Genomic DNA, 24,018 nt, shown 5'->3' with positions numbered 1-24,018 from the left:
TTCAAGCAACACGAAAACAAATTATCATCTGCATGTCCACACAAGACAGCCTGAGATAGGCAGGGAGTCTCTATTCAAATGTGAATGTGCAAATCATATGCCTAAAAGTACCAGCAAGTTGTGTGGGCCTAGGCGGACACCAAAGCTGGAAGGCTCAGTTGTGAGGGATTGCACAGCCAGTTCAGCCAAACTAGTATCAGTAGACAAGTCTGTCACAGCATACCGGCACTCTGGAAAATCTTTGTCCCTTCCCTCTACCCCTCTCATATTGACATTTTAACAAATCCCAAGGGATACTTTCTGCTATTCTTACGGCAATATACAGCCATCTGGGGGGCAGAAGACAGCAAGGAAGTGGCATTTTGCCAACATTATGTCATGTGATGGTGACAGATTTTATGTTTGCAATTTAAGTTTGGTTTCCGGATACAGTGTGCATGTCGTCGTGAATGCCAAGACGCCCTTCTCCCCTCTAACGAGAACCACCTGCGACTGGGGCCAACCAGCCCGCCAGGCCGCCAGGCAGCTCACCGGTTGCAGACTCACCCACTGTTGCAGCAGAACACAGCTTGGAAATTGGTCCTTCCCATGGGCAGAAAGCTGGTGTTTCTGTTTATCTCTTAGCTTACATCCCTTTCCAGTCAAGAGGAAGACAGAAGGATATAAATCCCTTGTAGTGCAGCATGAATAAAGCTGTACCTGCTTCTGCTGAGGCTGCATTTGGCATGTGGTGCACAGCAGCGGTTAAGGCCAACTCCAACTGCTCCACCACGGGGCTGGAGAGCCACCGCGCAGACTGCGAAGGAGGTCGGGAGGGCTGTGCTGTCAGAGAAACTACTGCAGTTCACTTACTAGTTTACCTAATGCCTCTTTCAGAGAGTTTCTAACTTGCCACACATCTTGGTGCAAGCAAGAATTTGCTAATTTAAAAAATAAAAACACACACACATAATATGTAGCAAAATGACCTAGGCATTAATAACTACATGGAGATCAGCAAGGAACAAATTCTCCCTGGTAAAACTGGGTATATTTACACTGACTTCCCTGTTGTCACCACCGGACTTCCACCAAAATCTGAGCTAATCATTTTAAATCAATGTCGAGTACATCTCTGCTATGAAGTGAGCACAGTATGGACATATCCTTCCTTACATGCCCACTTACGAGTGAATCTCCAAGAATCCCTCTGAGTGAGCATTTAAAACTTTTGGATGAATCCCTGAATGCCTGCGTGGCAGACATTAAGCTGGAAATTTCATGAGAGTGAGCAGGTCTGCAGCATTTCCGGGGCTTTCTTACTACAACAGATTGGGAAGACTGCCAGCCATCCTCTTACCCCATTTGGTTATTTCAGATAGTTCTGTCAGAATGGTTGAAAGTGTGAAACCTCTCAAATTTAATTAAACTTCTTCAGTCTTGTAAAAGGTTCAATTTGTAATGAAATTCTGAGCCGGGTTTGCTGAACAGGGCTCTTCCTTTGTGAGTCACCCTGAGCAGTGTCTGATATAAACCACACCAGCCTGAAGATGATAGAAAGGAACTAAAGAATATGCAAGATTTGTTAGGAACCAGTACACCTTCCTATTAGCATGGGGAAACAAACTTAGTGGAGAAGCTTAGAAGACTTGCTATGAATTTTCCAGTGTTTCTTGGTTCACCTCGATTTTCAACTCTTCTGCCATGCTGTCATGGACTCTGAAAACTGTCTGCCCACCAGCCCTTGCTATAGGTGGTTTGTATACGATAGAGGACGTTAATGTTAATCTAGCTATTTCAGAGCAGCTTGTTTGTACTACCTGTCAATCCTCGCTGAGTTTATGCAACATCACTTGTTCACCTCCTTGTTCACTGAGGCAGGGTTTAGAGAGCCCACACAAAGCTCATAGCCTCATGAACACTTTGCACAGCCCATGAGCAATGGGATGAAAAACATGCAGCTTCTGGTGAGAAGAGACTAAAAGTAACACTGGTAACTTTATCTGTCAGAGTGAATGGGACCAACACAAGCAGTACTGTTTATGATAAATCACATGCAAAATGTAATCAAATAGGCCAGAGAAGATGTTAATTAGATTACTGAATAGGAAAGATAGTTTTAAAACTAGTTATTGAAATACGTGAATGCGAAGCTAGAGTCCCTAACTTCATATTTGAAAATGATGATTGTAATTATGAAACTGGTGCACCTTTAAACACACTTTGGACAGAGGCTTCCTGTGGGGATCCCTTCTGAGAGAGGCCTGAACGTGCTGGGGTCCCTTGTACCCGCAAGGGGCAGAGGACGTCAAACTTCCTGTGGGACAGAGGTCCAGGGGCAATCTGTGCTCTGAAGCCTGTGCTGCAGTCAGGAAACCAAACGCATGCAGAAGTAAATCAGACAGATGACGTGCTGCAGGATTGTTCCCAAGCTATGGGTCTGCATCCTTCACTTTCTTTAGAAGAAGAGAATCTCATCCAAAAATTCAAGAGGTTTTATTAAACAAGATGAACTTTGAGGCTTACAGATTTTCTTATCTGTACAGATGGGTGAAATCTGGCAAAACTCCTCAACTCTGCAAAACCCTCATGCTGTTGCGGGGATTCATTGCACTCCAATAGCTCAGCCTGCAGCTGAGACAGGCAGTGAGGCACAGCAGGACAGTGGAAGTGCCCAGTGGGACTGCCTCTAACTCAGAGAGCACCGGCCGTGCAGCCTCTCTCACTGTGCAGTCAGGATTGCTTCCGTCATGGGTCTCCTGCACTGCTAATGAACAGAGGATTTGTGTTTCTGTACTACTGAGATTTCATTTTTTCCTACTCTGAATAGGTTCAGGCTCAGGTTCAGGTTCAGTTAATTCTCAATGAAAAGTGCTTCTGAAGATGAGTGGCATTCTAATTTTTCATTTGGAGGATCCAACCTAACACTGTACCACACGCTTTTTTTATCAGCTATATTTTTCACCTGAAGCAGAATGGAAGCATTGTGAAAATTTTCTCCAGGAGAGACGGAGAACTGAAGCATTAAGATGACACTTAACAACACGGGAGCCGATAGATATGATTCCTCAGAGGTGGCTGGAAGTTAGACAGCGCTCCTGTTTTCTTCCTTTTTTTTTTTTTTTTGTGTTAATCAAATGTTTTGGGGTTTTCTTGGGAGGGAGTGTGGATGAGGGACAGGACAGCCATAATGAAGACATAATGTTCGGTTCCAGCATTTAGCCTCAATTGCTTTAAAAGCAGCAATTTTTTCCTAATATTCCCTTTCTGCCTCCATCAACAATTGCCTGTGACTTCTCTCCCAGCTCATGCAAATGCTCCAGGTCACAAAGAGCACTCCTATCTTTTTGAGACACCCATAAAGTTCATTCGTGCCACTTTGGGCCCGTCTGCCTGGATTAATATGAAGAATGTAACTCCACCCACAAAAACGTCTCTAATTCTTACTGTCCCAAAACATAAAAATCTTAATTCAGATACCCAAGGTATGGCTTCTAATGGGAAAACTATAAACTTTATTTAAAAAAAAGACTCAGGCCACCACCACTGATTGAAACTACGTTACGTGGTCTTTCTCAGTCAAGAGGAAATGACATTAACCGAAAACCTGGCTTAAAAGATCAAAAACCAACTCCAAACAGGCTCCTTAGAGGACACCCCAAATCTCACGTTGAACGTTTCTAGAGACACTCTCTACGTTAGCTATCTTAAGTGGACAACAGCGATACTGACAAATGTGTAAATATTTTTTCTTTTTTAATATATCACTTATATGTGTTTAACATACATCTTACTATAAATTGAAGTCACTATTTCAAGATCTTTCACAGCGCTCTTCCTCCAAGGTTTTTTGTTCTTGTTTTGAGGTTTTTTTTTACTCTATCTTTGCATCCCTTTTACTTTGTTGTAATGAACAGTCCTGATTGTCCACTCTAGTATCCATCCTGGCTGCTTATGAGATTTTAGCCTGGTTTTCAGAAATAAAGCTTGTGTACTTGTGCTGCCTGCCTGACAACAAGGGCTGTTATGCCTGACCTTTCCTAATGAAATCTGGAGAGCTTCAATTAGCTCTGACAAGAAGTAACAGACAACATCTCCAAAATATGAATATCTGACCTTTTTTTTTGGAAAAAATAAGTGACCATGTAGAGAGGAGAGATGCAACAAGTGCCGCTACTAAAGAAAAGGCTAGCAAATACACCCATCCAACATTAAACAAAAGCAAACGCAAGTGAGAAAGATTGCTTCAACCTTATTAGACACCAAATATACAGTATTAGGTACTAAATAAAAAATGAAGACCTAAATGAAGAACTCTGATCGTTCAGCTGATAGAAAATGGACTGTTTCTCGTGCAGTACAGAAACGTTTCTTAGCACTGTAATGAGAAACTTAGTTTGTATGGTGCACAAAATCCTGGGACAAAACATCTTTTGTGCAAACATGCAATTCAGATCAGCGCTGACCAGGGCTACCTCACAGCTTAGTAAGAGATGACAATAATAGCAAGGATGAGTATTGGCTTTCATCAACAGGAGCCTGGACTTGCATTTCTAAGCTATTAATAGACTCATTCATTTCCTTTCCAAACTAATTTTTAAAAAATAAGGTATTGAAATGAAAGATAAAGTTCTAAAAAACCACACAGGCTAATGCCTTCTAAGTAGTATTAACAGTCTCCTAAGCTGTGGTGTATTATATAGCTAATAGGAAACTCAGCTGCAAAACCTGCATAGGAATAAGGGCAATCAGCTAACTTCTGTTGCTCCACAAGAGAGAAATCCTGGCTCTTAAACCCAATCTGCTCTCAGTGACGAAAGAGGTGGCCAGTCGGCATGGTTCGAAGCACGTTCAGCGAGCATGCAGCTGCTTTTGCTGACAGAGGATGATGGAAACAGAACAAGAGTGGAACACTGTCCTTTGCATGGCAGGTGCCCAGTCATCTCTGCCCTGACACTGGGCTTTTTAGCACCACGGTGGTAAGTGGCTAAAAAAGACAGGAAGCAGGCATGAAATCTGATCCAGTCATAGGTAGCTCAACACAGGGCACACAAATGAACTTCCAATACTCTGTCTTATCGGACACTGACTTATGACTGAGCTACAGGACATCTCCCAAAACCTCGGAAACTCATACGGGAGGAAGAATATTCTACCACTCACAGATGAGCCACCTTTCAGATAGATGTGGCCAAATGTGTCAAAAATGGCCTGCAGCAAGGGCTAATAGTGGGGACAAATCAAGTGAGACACTATTTCCTAGCTCTTGGCTCCAAGAGAGCTACAAATCCAGCAGGAGACTAGTGCCTTGCCCTGCAGAGATGCAAGGCACTTCCAATAAGGTGATCGATCAGCTGCACCTTGCTTCTTTGACTGGCAACATCTGCTCTCCTGCTGAGATTTTACTGGCACACCTGGCCCTTAATTCAGAAAAGAAAATTACACCTGGACATCCCACCCCGATCTGACACTGGGAAAGTGCTGAGACGGTGCTTACGCATATACTCAATAGCACTGTTTGTCCTAGGTTTGCCTCACTTTCTAGGGGCGACGTCTTCCTCTGCACAAACACATTCATATTAAAACTATTTCGAACATTACTTCCCTGGAAACTACAGGCAATATAAGAAAAATCTAAAACTCTAAGAAAGCACATAGGTTTTAATTTTCGCCTAATTACTGTGTTTTTAAACGAATAAGCTTCTAAGCACAGTTTTGAACAGGAAAACTTTACTAATTCAGGATAAATTTCATACCACTGCACTGATCCTATTTCTTCATGTTGGCAAGGCCTTATCTTTGCCCAAATTACATCCTTTTGCTGAAATAAACAACATCAGGAAGAAAGGAGGCAGAAATCTGTACAAATGGCAAACATATCTTTGCATATTTTTTCAGGCTGTGATACTGTGTACATAATTTCTAAAGTCATTTTAACTCATTGACTTGCTTTTATTAAATCAGGTGAAAAGAATTTTATGGCAGAAATAAGATATTTTCATAATTTTCCTTTAGATAGATATTTCTTCGTGTTGTTTTCCCATCTCCATAAATCACCAGTTTCGCAACAAGGCAGCAAGTCAACACAGCTAACCTTTTAAAGGAAATAATAACGAAAGTGTGCACATTTCATACGACAGGGATCCCTTAGTATTTATCCAGCGTTAACTTATGCAAATAGACAACTCCAAACTAAAGGATATATTCAATCCTATTAACAGTGGCCTTCCTGTAGCCTTTGGGACCACTCTTTTCAAAGCACATAGAGCGCTGCCCTAAATGATGTGCTCACTTCTCCATTAAGGGCTGGCCTAGGGAAGGAAAAGCTTTAATGCTAGCAGGTATACACTGACACTTTGGATATATTCAAACTCTTCAGCACCCTACACATTTTTTCGCCTTCAGATCCCAGTGCACTTTGGACTGCATTTAAGTGTGCGTTAGTGTTCACTGCACTTCCATGGGCACATCCCAGAACCAGGAAGGCACAACAGTAGATTTGAAACTTTGTAGAAGATCAGTGTCTTTATGTTAGTTAACAGCAGTGCAGCAAATACAGAAGGCTATGTTTTTCCAACACCCTCTTTTTGGGGGGACATTTTGCCTGTGGCTTCCCAAAAGGATTCAGAGCAAAACACAGTCCACCAGAAGGGATATATTTTCCTGTTTTTATTTCAGACTACCCCTTTTGAAGAAAACTGCTTTCCTCTGGCAACACTGTTCAGTCAGTTCTTACAATCACAAGTGCCGAATTTTGAGTAGAAGGGTCCTTGAAAGGACGGAGCAGCACAAGGATGAAGCGAACCTTAGCTGAAAATACCGTTACCTTGAGAACTTTCCAGTTTGTTTGGGTATAGTTTAACTTCATCTAGTCTGAAATCAATTGACATACTGGCAAGCTGACATGCATTACTATCCAAAGACAACACATGTTATTTTGACCAGGAACAACTTGCACATTTCTTGTGAATTTGGGAATCTCAAACACAGAAAAATCATTGTTAGCAGCTTTTAAAAATACCAGTCTTATGCTCTTTAGAGAGAAACATTATCCTTCCTTAGACCAACAGGAGCAATTTTCACATTTGCCCTTGCATCTGCACAAAGCGAGGAGCTGAACCTGGGGACCGAGCCCTCAGAACTTTACAGAGAAATAAAAGCCCTTCTTCCTTATGTTTCCTCTCCCCTTCTTGTGTAGACAAAGGTCAACTTCTAACGGTACTAAAGCTAACATATGCTGATATAAATACCTGCTGTATTTTTTTCATACAATGAGTTTATCATAACAAAATAAAGGAGAGTTTACACAACTGAATACGTATGAAAATGATCTGCTGTTCTCTTCTTCCAAAGAGACATTAAATAGCATATTCTGGGTGAGAAGAGCAGAGAAGAGTTCTGAGAATCAGGCTCTTTTCTCAGCGTATAGTTTACATATGCAAACCACCCACTAATACTAATGGGAACTCTGCATTATTTAACTCTGCTTCAACCCAAGAAGGTACATAAAATAACAAGGTATCACATTTCTTCTAGGATGGTAAATGAGAAAATATTTTTCTGCCCCATTCCAATACATCTGTCTTTCATTTTCCTCCTCTAGCCACTGCTTGTATACTAGTCCTACTCTACTTATTAAAAATCATATTTATGGCTTTTCCTCACACTCAGATTTGTATCTCCCAGCAGCAATAACACCTGTCTTGATGCTCTTCATATGCTTCTCCCTAAAAGCGGATCAACGTAAGTGCACAGAAGAAAGAAATGTGATTAAAGAAACAAGTAAGATATTTTTACTGCCCTTTCCGTTGAGTCGTCATCAGTGTTTTGTGTTTCCAAATATGATTTCCTATGTAATTTAGAACATCAGCTTCTCACATCAGATCATGTGTAAAGGAGACAGAGAGCATACAGCGCCAGTTCAAGAGAAAGTTTGCAATAAGATTACACGATTTCTACTTACAAAAGCTTGCAAGGTCAGTAAATGTTCCAAAGCCCAACATTGAGACTTTTTTATCCAAACACTGAAGGTGTTCTTATTTCTACAGTGAAGTAAAGATATCTGACTTGCAATCAGATCTTTCATTCCACAAATTAGTAACTAAGGTAAAGTGGTATATTTGCACTGAATGAAATTTTATCATAAAATGTAGAAGTACACATTTTACAAAAAATTAATGCAGAAACCAAGTTTGAAACTAAATTAATTCAAAATTAAATTAATTGAAAATTATTAATAAAAATAATAAAAAGAAAAAGGGATTTTAGAAATGAGGTATTTGAAGAGTGTTGAGAAAATTTTATTGCTATCTGGTGATAGAACTTTAGGAGATGATCTCTTCATATTGAGATATTTGAGAGTATTGAAGCTATCTTCTGCTTCTTTTCTTTAATACCCAGGGATAAAATAATAAAAAATTTTAGGCAATTTATAGTTGCCTAAATAGTCATTTTATCTACTTAGAACTACTAGAATATATTCATTCTTCTATACTGACCTCTAGGTGGCACAAAAAAACCCTAAACTAGGTGGACCTTCTCTGATTTTCCACATAACATTATGCCTTCCAAAATCAGCCTCCTCAACTCCAACATCACAAAACACACATCTAATAATCTGTACTAAATAAAATGTCAAAATAAGTTTTGAAGTGCCAACTACTGTATCTAAGTAGCTTATTTGTTGCTGCTTGTAATGAAGTAGATTGAGATATAAAGCATTCATTGATTCACCCCAGTTCATCTAATATCCTTTCACTTTCCACCTATAATACCTAAGAGGAACAATGGGCCTACTAGAAATAAAGTTAAGGTTTAGATTTAATTTAACCTAATGAAATGAAATGCAGTGGCACTAAAAACATTTACCAAAAAGAAGTTTGTAGTCATAATCCAGCAGGGAAAAAATGATACCCAGTAACACACCTCCATTACTTTATCTTATTTTAGATTAAGGTATAAAAGAATGCAAAAAATTAAAGGGTTAGTGAAATCACATCAAATCAATATTTACTGCAACAGTAGCTAGAGACGCTGCTTTTTGAACCAAGTGACGTAGCTGTTGGTATGAGCCTAAGACCAGCGAGTTCTGTGCGACCACAGAGAATCGTTGCACTGAACGCCCGTATTATGCACTGCGGATGAAATATTGCAGCAGCCACCAGTTCCCAGCATACAACAACGGCACCACGCACACATTTTGCGTCAACTGACATCATTATGTTAGGCCGCACAGCATTTCATCTCCTCTACCAGAAATGTGCATGCCTACCCTGCCTTCGCATCAGTGTTTGTACTCATTTCCTTTGTCTCCTGACTGGCTTAGCAAAATCATCCTCACTCGCACCCCCATGTCTCTGTATTCAGTCACTCAAACAGGACTTCCCCCACTCTATCGTCCAAACCCATTCAGTCTGTAACATGTTTCCACTCTGAAGACTGAACAAGAATTTTTTTCAAAGTTATGCATAAAAGTATGTTAAATCATTATGGGGAAGAGCACTTGCATCAATATGTGATGGCAGAGTGCTGCCTCATATACCCACAATTAAACAAGAAAGAAATGTCTCTCACCTGGCATAGAAATCTTTCGGGGGAACAACTTCCTGAAAGAACTGTAGCTGGTATAGATAAAGTCCAATCAAGTGTCCTGCACTGAATATAGCCATTAATACACACAGACAGCTGAATATCAGCGGATCAAACACTTGGCAACAGGACCACCATGTGCACAGCCCCAAAAATACAAAGAAATACACAGCTGAGGTCAAAGATGGCACCATCATACCTGTAAAAACAAACACAGAGGCTATTTGGAAAAGTCTGGAAAATATATTGTTAATCCTTAAGTCTGGCAAGAAGCTTATTAAACAATTTAATTCAATTTGTTTTTATTACCATTAGCACTTAAGACTGCTATTAGCTGCAAGGCTAGGTGAAAAGGAGCCTCTCTTTTTGTTCAATTTGCTTATGCCATACCTTAGGACTTCGCATATAACCACTCTCCAGATCGTTCCTCCCAGATAAATTCTTCTCTTAACGTTTGTAAAGGTGTTTCACAAAGCATGGAAAAAACCAGAAACGTGGCTGCAAGGACAGCCAGTGGAGACACTGTGCCTGAGAGCACTGGTAACATGTTTTTAAAATACTATTAAGTACAAGGTGCTAAAATGGCACAAAGAATGAACAGTGAAAAGCCTTCTTATACAAATCTTGGGTTGTTCATTAAAGATGAAAGACCTGATGCATATCCTGAAAGTAAAATGCATCTAGAGAATAATCAGTAAATGATTTTTTTTTCATTTTTAACTCACAGATATTTGTACTTTACATATAGTAAGGACTCTGCTGTCTTGCATGTGTGTACTGTTTTTCCTCTTGTGCACGTTGCAGAATATTTCACTTGTGAAAATGGCTAACTGGTGAAGGAGCTCTGACACTTTGTGGGTAGTCCACAAAAATAAGTGAGGAGCAGGAAAGGTGTCTGCGGCTATGAGTGGAAAACAGGAGAGAACGACACAGACAACTTGCATCCTGCATAACTCTCCAAAGGAACCACTAAAGCAACTGAAGCTAAGAGAACTACGTAGGGCTGCCTGTCCCTTTTTAAGTTTTTTTTAAAGGACTGAATGCATGTCTAAAAGCCACTTTCTTTCTGGACATATCTGCAGGCACTGGGGTCTCTTCCCGGCTGGGCTGAGCACAGGCTCCTCTGACAGACCTGCAACAAGCCCACAAGGTAGCCGGACGCGGTCCCATCGGCAGCCTTTGCACAGCACGCTCCTTGCAAAGGGCAAAGGGAAAGGGACGGTCCCAAAAGACAGGTGACTTCACGCTGGATTTTAGTGGCAGAAATTGCTGTAGGCTGGGGTGGCCACAACCACTTGATGTTAGGTAAGATACTAAAGCTAATGTTATATATTGGTAATAGATGGACTCCTACCCACGGTAATTTTGCCTGCATCTCTCTATTCCACCCTTTCACATCACACTTTAGACCAAGTCTCCAGCCTAGGGTGCTTTGTCTCTGTTCCAGCTGGTGTTTCTATAGGCTCACAGATGTAAAAGCGTGAAAGGACCACAAGGATCACCTATTCTGACTGCCTGCACAATGCAGCCTGTAAAACTTCACCCAGTAATTTCTGCCTCAAGCCTGTGACTACTTCTTTCCTTCTTTTAAAGAGATACTCTGTCTTTATTTAAGCCCTGTAGGAGAAGGAGAATATGCTATATCCATAAATAAGTTGTTTATATGGCCAATTACCCTGGCTGTGAAAAATTCAAAATTTATTTCTGGTCTCAACTCGCCTAGGCTTATTGTTTAACTACTGGATGACTTTATAACTTCTACTACATGAGATGTTTGCTATGAAAATGGAAGCTCTTTGTACATTTGTCAGTACTTTCAGACTATAACAAATCACTATTCATCTTTTTTTTTTCTTGGCGCAGTGACAAAGAAAGTATTTAACTAATTAAGCTTGAGGTCTCTCACTGGCATAGAGGCTTCCCAGACCTCACGTCCTTTTCGTAACTCTCCTCAGAACACCTCTCAGTTCTCACCATATGCAGACAAGATACCAAATGACACTCAGAAGAAAATGCCACCTACCACTTCTGTGTGATTCTTCTCCTTTGTTCTCCATGGGTAATGTTCACCCATGCAGCTTCAGCATGACAAGGAAACTACATTTATTTGTCTACAATTGTTAGTCATTTTTTCTCAAGGTTTCTCTCTTCCATCATGTTTATTCCCCATGGTGATCCACACCATAAACCTTTTTTTTTTTCTTCTTCTTCTTCTTAGATTTATGACTCTGAATTAGGCTATTGGTAAGTCAGTGAGATAAGCTTACCTTACTAAGAGAGTCACACCAGATCTGTCCTCGGCGTTCAACATCAACAATTTTTTGTACTATCATTTTATATTTCATATACTTTATATAAAGTATACAGTTGTATATATGCTTACACTTTATATGTAAGGAATCCCTTCAAATATCCTAGTAAACAGATAATTGCTAATTTACAATTCAAGGATCCAATTTTAAATCCATTCATCACAACCTAAAGTCACTTGTATAATTCTCCTTTGTAGCTGAATATTACGTAGTACTAAATCAAACGTCTTATAAGAGGCTGGACAAATCATATCAAGAGAGCTACTTCTACCAAAAAACATTAAAGTCACAGCAAAAGCCAATATGAAGTCTGCTTATCACTTTTGTTACACACTGCATAGTTTACCCGTTAATCTTTTCTATTTTTGACTTTTTCTTTTCCTTTTTTTTTTAAGGCAATGTGAACATAGTTCCTTTTTATACTTGGAAGTGACAGAATCGAATCTATAAATTCACATTATAGTCACTTATAACATGTAACCATTGATCATTTGGTTATAACAGTAACTGTGAAAATCACATACAAAATGACAGGGCCATATAGTATTAGTATAAAAAAATTAAGCAACTCAGCATATTCCAATGCCTGCCAAAAAGTTAATTTAAATAAAATCAGCAGCAATTTCTTTTCCCTTAAAAATTTCCATTGTTATTCCCGCAGGTGCCAAAGCGCTGAAAACTCATTTGTTACATGCATAATCAAACGGGCTCTGGAGGAAATTTTTCAAAAGCACCAACCTGTTGAACCAAGTAAAACTGTAACAATAACTTTTCCAGTGGTGGCTATAATGTTGCCAATAAACTCCTTCAGTTTGGATGCTAGGGAGGCAATTCTACGCAGCAGTTTTAATTTTGTGGTTTCCTCAAATTCTGCTTCACCACAGTCTTCATCATCCAAGTCTTCTTCATACATCAAAGCATCATCCGGCTCTAACTTTTCTCTTACAGCCTAATGGAAGAAAAAATAAAACAAGCAAACAAAAAGAGAATGCCAGAGAGTGAGAGAGAGAAAGAGACAAAGGTATTTGAAATTAAACAACACTGATAACAATGACGCCTTCTTGTATCTCTGACTATATGCAAATAATAAGGGAGTTATGAAAGATGTAGTAGAACTGGAGTTGTGCATTGATGGCTCCCACTTCAGATCTGTCTCAAGAAGAAAAGGATGCTAAGAATGGTCTCTGACAAAGATTTCCTGCACGCAGCACAGCAGGTTTCTCTAACAAACAGACTGTACTTTCATTTCCATATGAAGTTTTGTTTGCTCAGCATTCTTTCCATCTTGCTGTCTATAATTTGATAAACTCCTCTTTGGGTTAATAGCTTCAGGAATAAGCTTCAGACTCCAACCAGCAGTGCATTCTTGGTTGATGTCCCTCAATGAACCTCATTCTTCAAACCCTTCCCCATGAATCCTTTCTAAGACGTGATCTGAGACAAGGGAATTGTGGTTGAAATAAATGGGCAGATAGCTCATGGGTGACTGACGGCCAGATGGGGAAAGAAAAAGCATACACAGCAGAGGCTCAAGGAAAGGATGAGAAATTGTGAGGCTGGCTGATGCGGAGAGAACGAGAAAAAACGTGAGCAAGAGAAGCAGTGAAAGCTTGAATGATCTGCAACAATTTAACAGGGAAAAAGAGGCCTAGTGGCTAAGAACTACACAATGGAAAAAGGAAAAGAAGGAAATAGGACAAGGCCCCTCACAGTCAAGCAGTTTATGAGGATTTGGCAGTGGCCTTCACCACAAAGTCTCCATCGTATCTTGGAGACTTGAAGATATACACAGCTATTGAGTGATGCAGACTAAATCATCAACCCACGGTGAGAATCCACAGGATTAGCAGGAGGCCCACCCAGAGACACAATTTATGGAAAAAATTAGTCATTCACATGGAGGGGCATATTTTTTTTAACAATGTTTTAGAGTCAGGTTCTTGCTTCGTGTAACACAGCACAGCTTCTCTGAAATTAACCTAAACGTATATTAGCTAATACTCTGTCCAAGCAGTATCTCTGTGCGTGAAAGACAGAAAGAGAGACTATTGACATCTTTTCATTAGAATAGCAATTTTATATTTATTGGTGACTTCTGGTAGCAAAAAATTCCACACTGACAGATCAGATTGCAGTAGAAACAGCTGAACTATTACCTCCTTAACTCAACCAAATTCTTTGTTGCCATTTATTGTTATGTGGATTCCCCAAGGAAATAAAATTCCCAGTGGGCTCCTTCATTTCACCTCTAAGCTTGGTGCCAACTTTCTCCTCTCACTTTGGAGCATTAACATTATCTGCGAATGCCCAGAAGAAGCCTGCCCATTCTCAGGAGTATCTGTTTTACAGACAATGAAATATGCATTAAATACAGTAGGGCTGATCTGGGAAATCTACCTTTCTCTCAGATATATCCAACTATTTCAATAACTATATCCCTTCTGAGTGGGATTACCATTTCAGTTGCTTTTTTTTTTGTCACCATTCACTTACACAGCTCTCAAGACATGAATTATTAGTTCCTGATGCAAAACAATGGAGAGGAGATCACAGTGCAAACGCTCAGCCACCACATTTCACGGTACACAACACAAAGAGGAATTCTGTCTGTTCACCGCTGCAGCTCTTTTCTGAGCTCCTGTCTATTTACTTAAATATTCAGAAACAATGCTGAGACTAGGCTAAATGATTCTTTATGTATGTTCTTACTTCTACCACAGCTGTATCAGTGAGAAAGCCACACAAAGGACAAAAGTACTGATTGCTTCTGCCTCTGCTGTAATTACTAGACGAACCTGCTCCTCACCTAGTTAGTCCTCTTGGGCCCAGTCCTGCTCCTCCTGGATCGGCTCTAGTGATCTATACCTTTAATTTAATATGAACAGTTAACAGAGAAACATTCAACAGTATTCATACCCCAAACCCAAAGAGAATCAGTGAGAGTGGAATATGATGTAGTACCCTAATGTGGTCTGTGGACCAGTGCAAAGGAGACTCTTGTTTCTTCAGCTACTGCTTTCAAATTTCTCAAGACAATATACATTAAAATGTGGAATGAATTGCAAAGAAATTGAAAGGAATAGTTTCAAAATAAGTAAGACATTATAGAGGAGACTGTCAGATCACAGACCGTATAAATATCGTGAACCTGTATTAAACAGGAAGACAGAATATATATATTTGTTATAGCCTAGGCTGAACAGGAGTTCTGTATAAATTGCTGATATAGTATTTAACTATGCATATGAGGGAACAGGAAATATAAACCTGAAGAGTCACAAAAGAAAATACAAAGATGTTATCCATATGGAAGCAGAAAATCACCTTGAGGGAAAACACGACAAAACTTACATTTTTTATACTGCTAAGTATAGGAAGAACAAAAGAGAAAAAGAGCAGACAGAACTAAGAAAAATATGTAAGAACAGCCCAAAGAAAGATGCTACTTAAACCATTTTCTCTCTTTCCCCCTCCACCTTCCTTCCTCATCTCCAGTGCCAAACCCCAGGTTTCCCAACTTGCTCCTATCAAAATGGGTCTTCGGATTTTCCTACCATCATAACTAGGATCATAATTTTTTAACTTGAAAAGCCTAATCAATTTTTCTTCACTGACCTGAAAGATCTTTAGGCTACATTTTGTCCTAACAGTTCAGCATTAATAATCTGGTACTTTCACGTATGTGACAATATGCCCAAGGAGAAGCACTAGGAAAAATGTTTCACAGGACCAGAATACTGCAAAAGAGATGATCCAAAATTTCTATGAATCTAGGCTTACACAACTTAGGCATAGCTAAAATATTGCAAGTTAATGGAGTTACAAACGGAGTTAACTTTTCCTCACATGAAATTACTTTCACTTTTTTTAGAAAACAAAATACGAATTCCAAGTTCTAAAAAAAATGTTACGACCTCACAAACACTTCACAGGAAATGCAGAGCAACCTACTTCGGGTTTTACTGAGACCATCAGCTTTTATAAAGAAAAGCACAGCATCTGAACTTCAGGAAATATGAAACTGATTCCCCAGCACTTCCTTCTAAAACTACAAAGCTCCCTCTGTATCTAGTTGGGGATCTTGAACTGCCCTCCTCAGTTAAAGAGAAACTAGCAAATGGGAAAACGTTCTGATCATCAACAACAGCCACAATCTGCAGTCCGGGAAATTTTTCTGGAACGGATACATACTGTTTTTACAACTTTTCAGCAGCACCTGAATTATTAATGATATGGCTGTGCAGAGACTCTCTGGTATCAGTGACACGGACTTGGCACTAGCATGCTCCCTGCAAGAGATGGGTTAGCTTCTGCAGCTCTCTCTTCCCCATCTGTAAGTGCTTTTAAGGACAACAGCTTATCCTTAGCCTTATTCTCTCTACTTCCCAATGGTGTTATTCACTCTCTAATCAATGACTATTTCAGCAAAAAGCCTATGAGAGCTAAGCAACTATAGGTTTGACATTTTTTATATAAACATATCCATTTGCAACTCCATCTCCCAGATGAAGCTCAGCAGCTGAAAGATCATGCTCCAGTGCATATCAAAGAGAAACTCTGGACTTCTCTGCTCTCAGATTCACCACCAATCAACTGCATTATCTGGGAGAGCTTTCCAATTTTGCACATTGAAGACTCCAAATTGTTGAAGGCAGGCAAACAGTGAACAGTTTTTACATCCAACATGGTGATAATGTGCCCGTTGTTTTAACACTTTTTGCTGATTAAATAGCCAAGCAAGCACATGCTCATCACAGAACACCACTACGGCAGTCAGGCTGTTTCACAAAGCTCTTTTTACTGCATGGATTAGTCTAAAACTACAAACCCATGCTACATAGGCTAGAGTTAGAAAAATACTTTTACTTCCATAATAAATTACTTATTATGCAATTACAGGATCCCTGTGGATGCTGATTAAATCAAATAAACTTCTCCATTCAAGGAGTACAGCACATTTGTGAAGTCATAAACATGTGTTTCCATGACCTTTGCTCTCTAGAGCAGGGCCCCAGGCCTTTTTATAAACAGACTAAATGCAGTTTAGGTTTTCCAGCAATCCTGTGGGAGTCCCAGGAGTATTTATTGTACTACGCTTTTCTAAACTGCCAAATTGAGACAGAGCACAGGCAAGGAAACAGCATTGCCTCTGTGGCAGCTATGGCAGCCACAATTGTGGCCAGGGCCAGAATGTCCATTAGCTACTTTGGGGGCTGCTTTATTAACATCTAACTTTTAAATGTTTCATCTGGAACAGTATAAACACTGCTGCTCAAAGATATCCTCTAGTCCCACAGATATATTTACTAACAGGAAGCCTTAACTACAACCTAAAACTCATTCTTGCTTCACAGCATTCTTTGCTTTGTACCTACACCCAACGCTATTACGTCCGAAAACACAAAACTTGCTTGTTAATTGACTTTTCAACTCTAGAAAAGAAATGAATACAACTCTTCAAACAATGAGAGCAACGAGATTTTACTAACCAGCCCTGTTACAACCAAGGATATGCAGTTCTCTCAGAACAGACGCAACTCCAAAGCCTGCCAGTGCATTGCATTAATTATCGGGACCTCTCAAGTCTGCGCTGCTAAGCTCACAGACGAAGTTCCCATGAGAGTTCAGGTGCTTCCCTCCTTCCAGTTGGCTCAAAAATGCTGTACAAGTATTTTGACATTTCCTCCCCGTCAGAACCAGGAAACAAATAGAGAGGAGCAAGAAAAAGAAATATAAGCCTGAGAAAAAGATACAGTTATCTCAACGCAGCCAACTTCTTTTAAAAAACATTTTGCTTCCAGAATTTTTAACAAGGCGAAACTGATCCTGCTTTGCCAGCTCAATTTATCAAGTTATCTTTGTACTATGTGGGCATTTAAAAAGCTACAAAGAGATGTAGTGATAAGCCACATTACCAAATTTGTTATTTAGGCCACACTTTGTTTTCAAAGCATCTAGATTGCAGGCGGCAGAAATGCAACATATGCAATTGTGTGGCAGCAATATCTAAGACGGCAGAAATGGCAGAGCACTACACCTCTGGTGCTGGCACTGCCTTGCTCGCAGGCGACCTGCTTGATGAGTGGTTACACTCTGCAAAGTGAGGTGGTGAAGGAGAGCCTGATACGTTGGTACTGAGGAGCAGCAAGGGAGTTCCCTAAACACATACACACACTTGTTCCTCTGAATTCCTCCTAGGTCTGCAGAACTCACTCCGCTAACAAGCCACTTGTTCAAGTCTGCTCCTGCTCGGGCCCCATCCATAGCAGCCTTTCCAAAATAGCTGTCCATTCCCACAGGAAATACAGTGGTTTCAGCAGGGCTGCATAGCTGTACAATTGCAGCAGACCACGTTGTTCATCGCTCGTGATATCAGAGGAGTGTTTTCAAGAATTAGATTAGCTTGAAGGTGTCTGGTTTGGCTTGCAGAAAAGATAGATGTGCACACTTTCTCAGGAGATGACAGGCGAGCAAGCCACAATGCAAATTGTGTAGTTTGACCTCCTTCAGATAATTTAAGTGAGCTCCACAGCAAGCCTTCTAGCTGTAGCATCCAAGAGCTCAGCACAAACTTCTGGTACTCACGCTAGTTTATTTAAAGCTGGCTTGTCTGTCTTCACGCTGTCCCGCACTTTGCATGCCCCGAGCACACACTCATGGCACCATGCTGACACTGGTACAGTAAAACTATAATTCTCTCTTTGGCAGAGAATCATGAAATCACTTCCTATAACTATTTCTCTACCTTTGAAATAGAGATCACATCATTACTCCATACTTGTGATAGCGTCACACTGATAGGATTTATTAGACTTTTTTTACAAGACCATTCAAGCCAGTTATTATGACACAATTTCTGGATTTCCTTTTTTCCTTTTTTTTTTTTTAAAAGTAATGCTTATACTGAATTGTTGGGCTCCGGAATCATCTGAGACAAGCTATTTGATTCAACAACCTTAGAAACAGCTGAACTATAGAAATAGACCCTCTCTCCACTATCACATTGCTTTAGTTCAGTTTCCTCCATAGCGCCTAAGCTGGTGCATTCAATTGTTGACAGAACATATCATAACACGATGGAGTTCCTATTTTTAACCTTGCTCAGAACAAAACTTTTTTTCCCTCAGAGAAAGGTCATTTAACAATTATTTTTGGAAATGAGATGGTTATAGGACTAAGAGGAACTCTCTACATGCCTATCATTAGGAACAACATATATCCTAAAATGCATGTAGAAAGAATAATCAAAATAATGTAATATTCTCTAGATAGAGCCAGCTGTGGGGATAAAAGCTGGAAGACAAATGTCAGTGCTACACATTTCAGCATCAAAGGAACAGCAAGCCTTTAATGGCATATACATGACAGTAGGTTTAACCCGCAGTTAATACTAAACCACATTAAGGTGATCATTTAATGAATTTCCCATTTTGCAAACAAGTAAAGAACTCCACACTTCTAATAAAAGTCTCAGCACATAAACAGAGGAGTCTGCTGTCATTTTCAACCACAGAACAGACACAAATTCCTTAAATTTCCGCAACAACAATTCCTACATGTCATTCAACTAGGGAAACACATGGGTCTGGGGTCTAGAGGAACAGGGCTGCCTGTTATCACGGCAACCATCTTCTTCAGGGTCAGCTTGCATGAGATACACGTGCTGTTCAAAAACAACTCATACAGGACTACCGAAAGCCAAAGGGGAAGACTATTCCACATGTGCATGGGACGGAGGCCTGCTGACTGCAAGCCCAGGTAGAAAAGGAAAACAACCTACAACTTTCAGGAGTCAGCAGTCCACTCAGTACTTCACTGAGCAGCGTCAGGGAAAAACCCTGCTGAAGTAGCTGAACGCGTCAATTGTGAGACAGTTGCAACAAGCTTGCAGTGGCAGACATAGAAAAGAATAATAGATTTTGGTAGGTGCAAACTTAGTAAGACAGAGGCATTCTGGAAATTAAATAGTATTCTAAAATATACAGTACATATCTGAAACACCGAATATAAAAATTCTAAACTAACTTTAAGCCAGACTATAGATTTTAAGGAAGAATTTTATCATTAATAGATCTAAAGTGTGCTAAAGTTGGGTTAAATGCCTACATGTTATAACATAAATTTTAGAGGGCTGTCTCATCAAAAATAGCTTTCAGTGCTTTTGCAGTGCTTGATAGTAATGAAAGACTTCCATTTCCATAGTAAAATCTCCTAGGAGAAGACTCATTCATTACAAAAAATGACCTAGGTATTTTTACTGGAAGCACATAGGGACAGAAGCACTCAGAGATCCAGAGAAAATGAAAAAAAGAATAAAATAAATAAAGACAAGCACAGTTCTGAAGCAGGATAACAGGAAGGCAACTCATTAAATCCTGTATACAATAGATATTGTACTGCAAAGGGCCAAAGATTATTTCACTTCCCAAGGTACTGCACCTGAGCAAACATCAAGTGATTTCAACACAAGACTCTCTTGGCAAATATGGAAATACAGTTTCACATCTTGACTTCAAAAAGCTGTCAGGCATATAAGCCAAATGCGAAAGAGACGGGAACTCACAGGCAGAGTTTGGTGGTTTGGCCTGAGATGATTAAACATGGGTTAGTGAAAAGGAAATAGGAAGACTTGGGATATGACTACAAGGCACAATTCAGCACAAACTCTAAATGAACTAGTGCAGATATGTGAAGTGGCATAGCACCCATATGGAGTAATTCCTGGATGGAGAAATATATACATTGTACCATTATCCATCTTCCTGAGAAACAGGATAAATAGCCCAATTGGAGTGCTGTAGTTATTTGGCACTACTGCCTCAGCTCATTCAGGAGTGGCTGAGGTACTTCTACAGTACCACCCTGTAGAGCCACAGATCTCAGTGATGAAGGGGAGAGTGGAAAATCTAATTTACAAGACCCAAAATTGCTTGACTTCTTTTGTCTTACAAAACAAACTTGGAAGAAATATGTTTTTTCCCTCAAAATACCAGAGAAATTAATGCTAGAATAGGAAACAGTATATTCATAAAAGGGTTATGAAGCAGTTACGAACATCTGTACAGTAGGAATCAGAGGAAAGGCAAAATTGCCGAACAGAGTCTTATCAGGAGCAATGGGATGAAAACAAGTTGCCCTGTTTTCAAAATGGTGCTTCCTACCTTCCAAAGGGAATTGTATGATACAGTTGCCTGCAATAGTAGGAGACTGAATTCAGTGACCCAAGAGACTTCTTGCGCTGTGTTATTTATTCGTCACTTCAGCAGCTTAAAGGAAATAATATTCCAGTATTTTGCTCCACAGGTTAACAACCCTGTATCTAAAAATTTTGAATTGAGGACTGTTAGGAGAACAAACCAGTAAGCCCAGTGAAGAACTGCCACAAAAAAAAACTTCATCAGACATCTGACATGTTTCTAATCAAATCAGCACAGGTGCACACTAAAGTTTCAAGCTAAGCATGCTAACACCATTTGGCAATATATAAGGTATTGCACTACGTAATATCATGCAGGTGATGTACTGTTGTAGTATAATTATGTATTTGTGTTAAGACTTATCCAAACACATGTGCATCCAGCTAAGAAGCTAATGTAACTTGTAAACTTTTGACCCTTGTTCAGATAAGACACATTAGAATTGTTACAGAGGAAGGCAGCTGGGAAAGGTCTGGCAAACTTCACTGCTACAAACATTGCAAGCAAAGTGAGAAGAGAACTTCACCTGCTCCTTTTAGACTGTAGAAATGAGGTATTAAATCCTACTTCTATCATGTTCAAAGCCCACTAAAACTGGTTGGTTTTGACCAGTTCTTCAGAGATTGAAACCAAAGAAATATTCATGATCAATTAGAAAAGGTAAGCAAATGCTATGCTAAATGGAGATTCCAGTGAAAAGAAAGTAGAAGAGGTAATGAGGAAAAAAGAGGCGTCATCAAGAAGCTCAAAGAAACCATGACGTTTCTTCCCTCTCTAAGACATGCTCTTTCCCTCTTTATCATCTGCAGCATTTTCCACAATAGCCAATATGCTCATTTGCTACCAGTGAGGAGAAGCAAACAGTGAAGGAGAAAAGTTCAGAGCTGGGAAGAAAATATTTAAGGCAATCAGGGCCAGAGATTTCCACATTGCTGAGAACTGATCAAGCTAGCTGAATGTTTGACACTGGTAAAATAAATTTAAATTAAGATACCCATTCCAGGCTCTAAGCAAAATGGGATGCCTGTCTCAACAGGGTCATGCGCATCACTGTAGATAGCTCAAAGAAGATCTCTGCAGCTGCAGGCAAGAGAATTAGCAAGGTGTTAGCACCTACAAGGAATGGGACATCAAAACTTTCTCAAGGCTGTCCTCTAGTTTGAACTAATTCTCCATACTATAAAGGATAGCGACCTAAGTGATACTAGTGGATTCATCCAACCCGACAATCTCTGAATGTAACAAAAAATGGCATAATACCTTAATTTATCTCAATAAAACTTTGTCGGAAATGCTGTGGCATTGATATTCACTGTAGCTCATGAAGATACTGCAGAACTACAGCTGGTTCATAAAAAGGTAATGAAAATGACCAAAGAAATTGAAAAAAGAATAGGGATTGCTCATCTTTAATAGGACAAACATGCAAGATAGTAAATGCATTAGATTTCCCTTAGACCATCTTGCCCTATTTCACAACATGTAGAACAAGAGGCCTTCCATAAAATTAAAGGGTGTTAAATTCAAAATAAAATCAGAGAGCACTTATTAAATTGTGGAAGTCCTTGCTTCATGATACCATTGAAGCCAAGAAATTAACAAGGTTTTAAAAGGGACTGGATAATTATATATTTAACAAGATTATCCAGAGTAGCTATAATTGCCATCAACATTTTTGGAAGGGATATGAAACCACATGTTTCAGGATTAAAACCAGCCTCTCACTAAGAGAGATCAGGATAAACTCTAATGTTGGGGTGGGGCAGGGAAAGGGTTATCCCCTCCTAGCTTACTGTGGTTATCCTCCAGGTACCAGCTCCTTTCAGATACTGGCCTAAATGGGCCTCCAGCCCTATTCAGGATGGCAACTTCGAGACTTGGAAGCCCTGGGGCAAGGCATGAGACTTGTGTAGCTCTCAGAGCCAAGCAATTCTGTGTTGTTCATATTGTGGTCACACTTAGAGACCTGGATTAAAAAACAGCTCTTGGTGTACTAAGTGGTCGACGTAGGCATAGGAAGAAATAGCCCTGGTCTCTCAGTTTATAGTTTAGATAGACAAAGTTAGGAGACCGAGCATGACTGCTGTTCCTATTTGCCAAGTGACACAGAAGCTGAGAGACAGATGAAGTAATAGGCTTGTGGACACAAAGCAAGTTTGTGGCCGAAGTGAGAACCAACCCAGCCCTCCTGAATCCAATCCAGTTTCTTGACTCCAAGCCAAGCCTTCCTCACATTCTTCCCAAACTGCAGTTTATCTTAAAATATTTTTTTTTTTTTTTTGAGATCCCAAACAAATCTCTGCCTTCCGCAGAAAAGAGGAGGGGTGGAGGCTCTGGCATCAAGCTTGCCAAAGATTATGGAATGAAGTACAGACTTGGTGGTTCGCTTTCTAAAAGAGTGTGGATGAGAAACAAACTTGAATGGGCAAGGTGACAAGTGCCGTGGGAGGAAATTGCATTGAAGACTACAACCGTATATTTTAATTAAGATCAACACCTCTTGTAAAGTTTAAGTTATGCAATCTCACAAGGATTTTTTTTTCTTGTCACTTACAATACTAGGCAATTTATCCGCAGTCTCAAGAAAAAGCTACTTCCTTTCTAATACCTATCAGACTGTATATAGTGCATCTGCATTTTGGCATATAAAACCACCATCTGCACCAAATCAAAAATGACATACTTTCAGCTGCAGCTGAGAGTTAGCTGTTCTCTCTTATTTTCTTCCACCTTTTACACCTTGTGACTGGCATTGTGCTTTTCAACATTTGCAATCCGGGCCTGTCTCCAGCTGAATTCACCTGCTTTAAATTTTCTGAGCCCTAATAAAAAAGGCCTGCAGACACGTTTGCTCCAAGTGTGCAACCATTTAGGGGTGGTAATGAGTTGGACTGCAGCCTGGTATCTGGCAGAGCTTCCTATTCATGACTCACTGTTAATTA

The 24,018-nt window shown here is 39.9% G+C and overlaps 1 protein-coding gene across 7 annotated transcripts in view; it reads right to left on the bottom strand.

The window, feature by feature from the left end:
* PIEZO2 (piezo type mechanosensitive ion channel component 2) overlaps window positions 1–24,018 on the bottom strand; it is a 317,797-nt gene that overhangs the window by 116,801 nt on the left and 176,978 nt on the right. For all 7 annotated transcript variants that reach the window (XM_068932155.1, XM_068932160.1, XM_068932156.1 and 4 more), the window contains exons 6-7: window positions 12,618–12,828; window positions 9,553–9,766 (exon numbers count right to left, since the gene is read on the bottom strand). In XM_068932155.1, coding sequence (XP_068788256.1) covers window positions 9,553–9,766; window positions 12,618–12,828 — 425 coding nt within the window. The remainder of the gene's footprint in view (window positions 1–9,552; window positions 9,767–12,617; window positions 12,829–24,018) is intronic.

Source organism: Struthio camelus, chromosome 2 (genome assembly GCF_040807025.1).
Source record: "Struthio camelus isolate bStrCam1 chromosome 2, bStrCam1.hap1, whole genome shotgun sequence".
Lineage (NCBI taxonomy): Eukaryota > Metazoa > Chordata > Aves > Struthioniformes > Struthionidae > Struthio > Struthio camelus.
The sequence above is the reverse complement of the archived record's forward strand: the minus strand, read 5'-3'. Positions and strand labels throughout refer to the sequence as shown.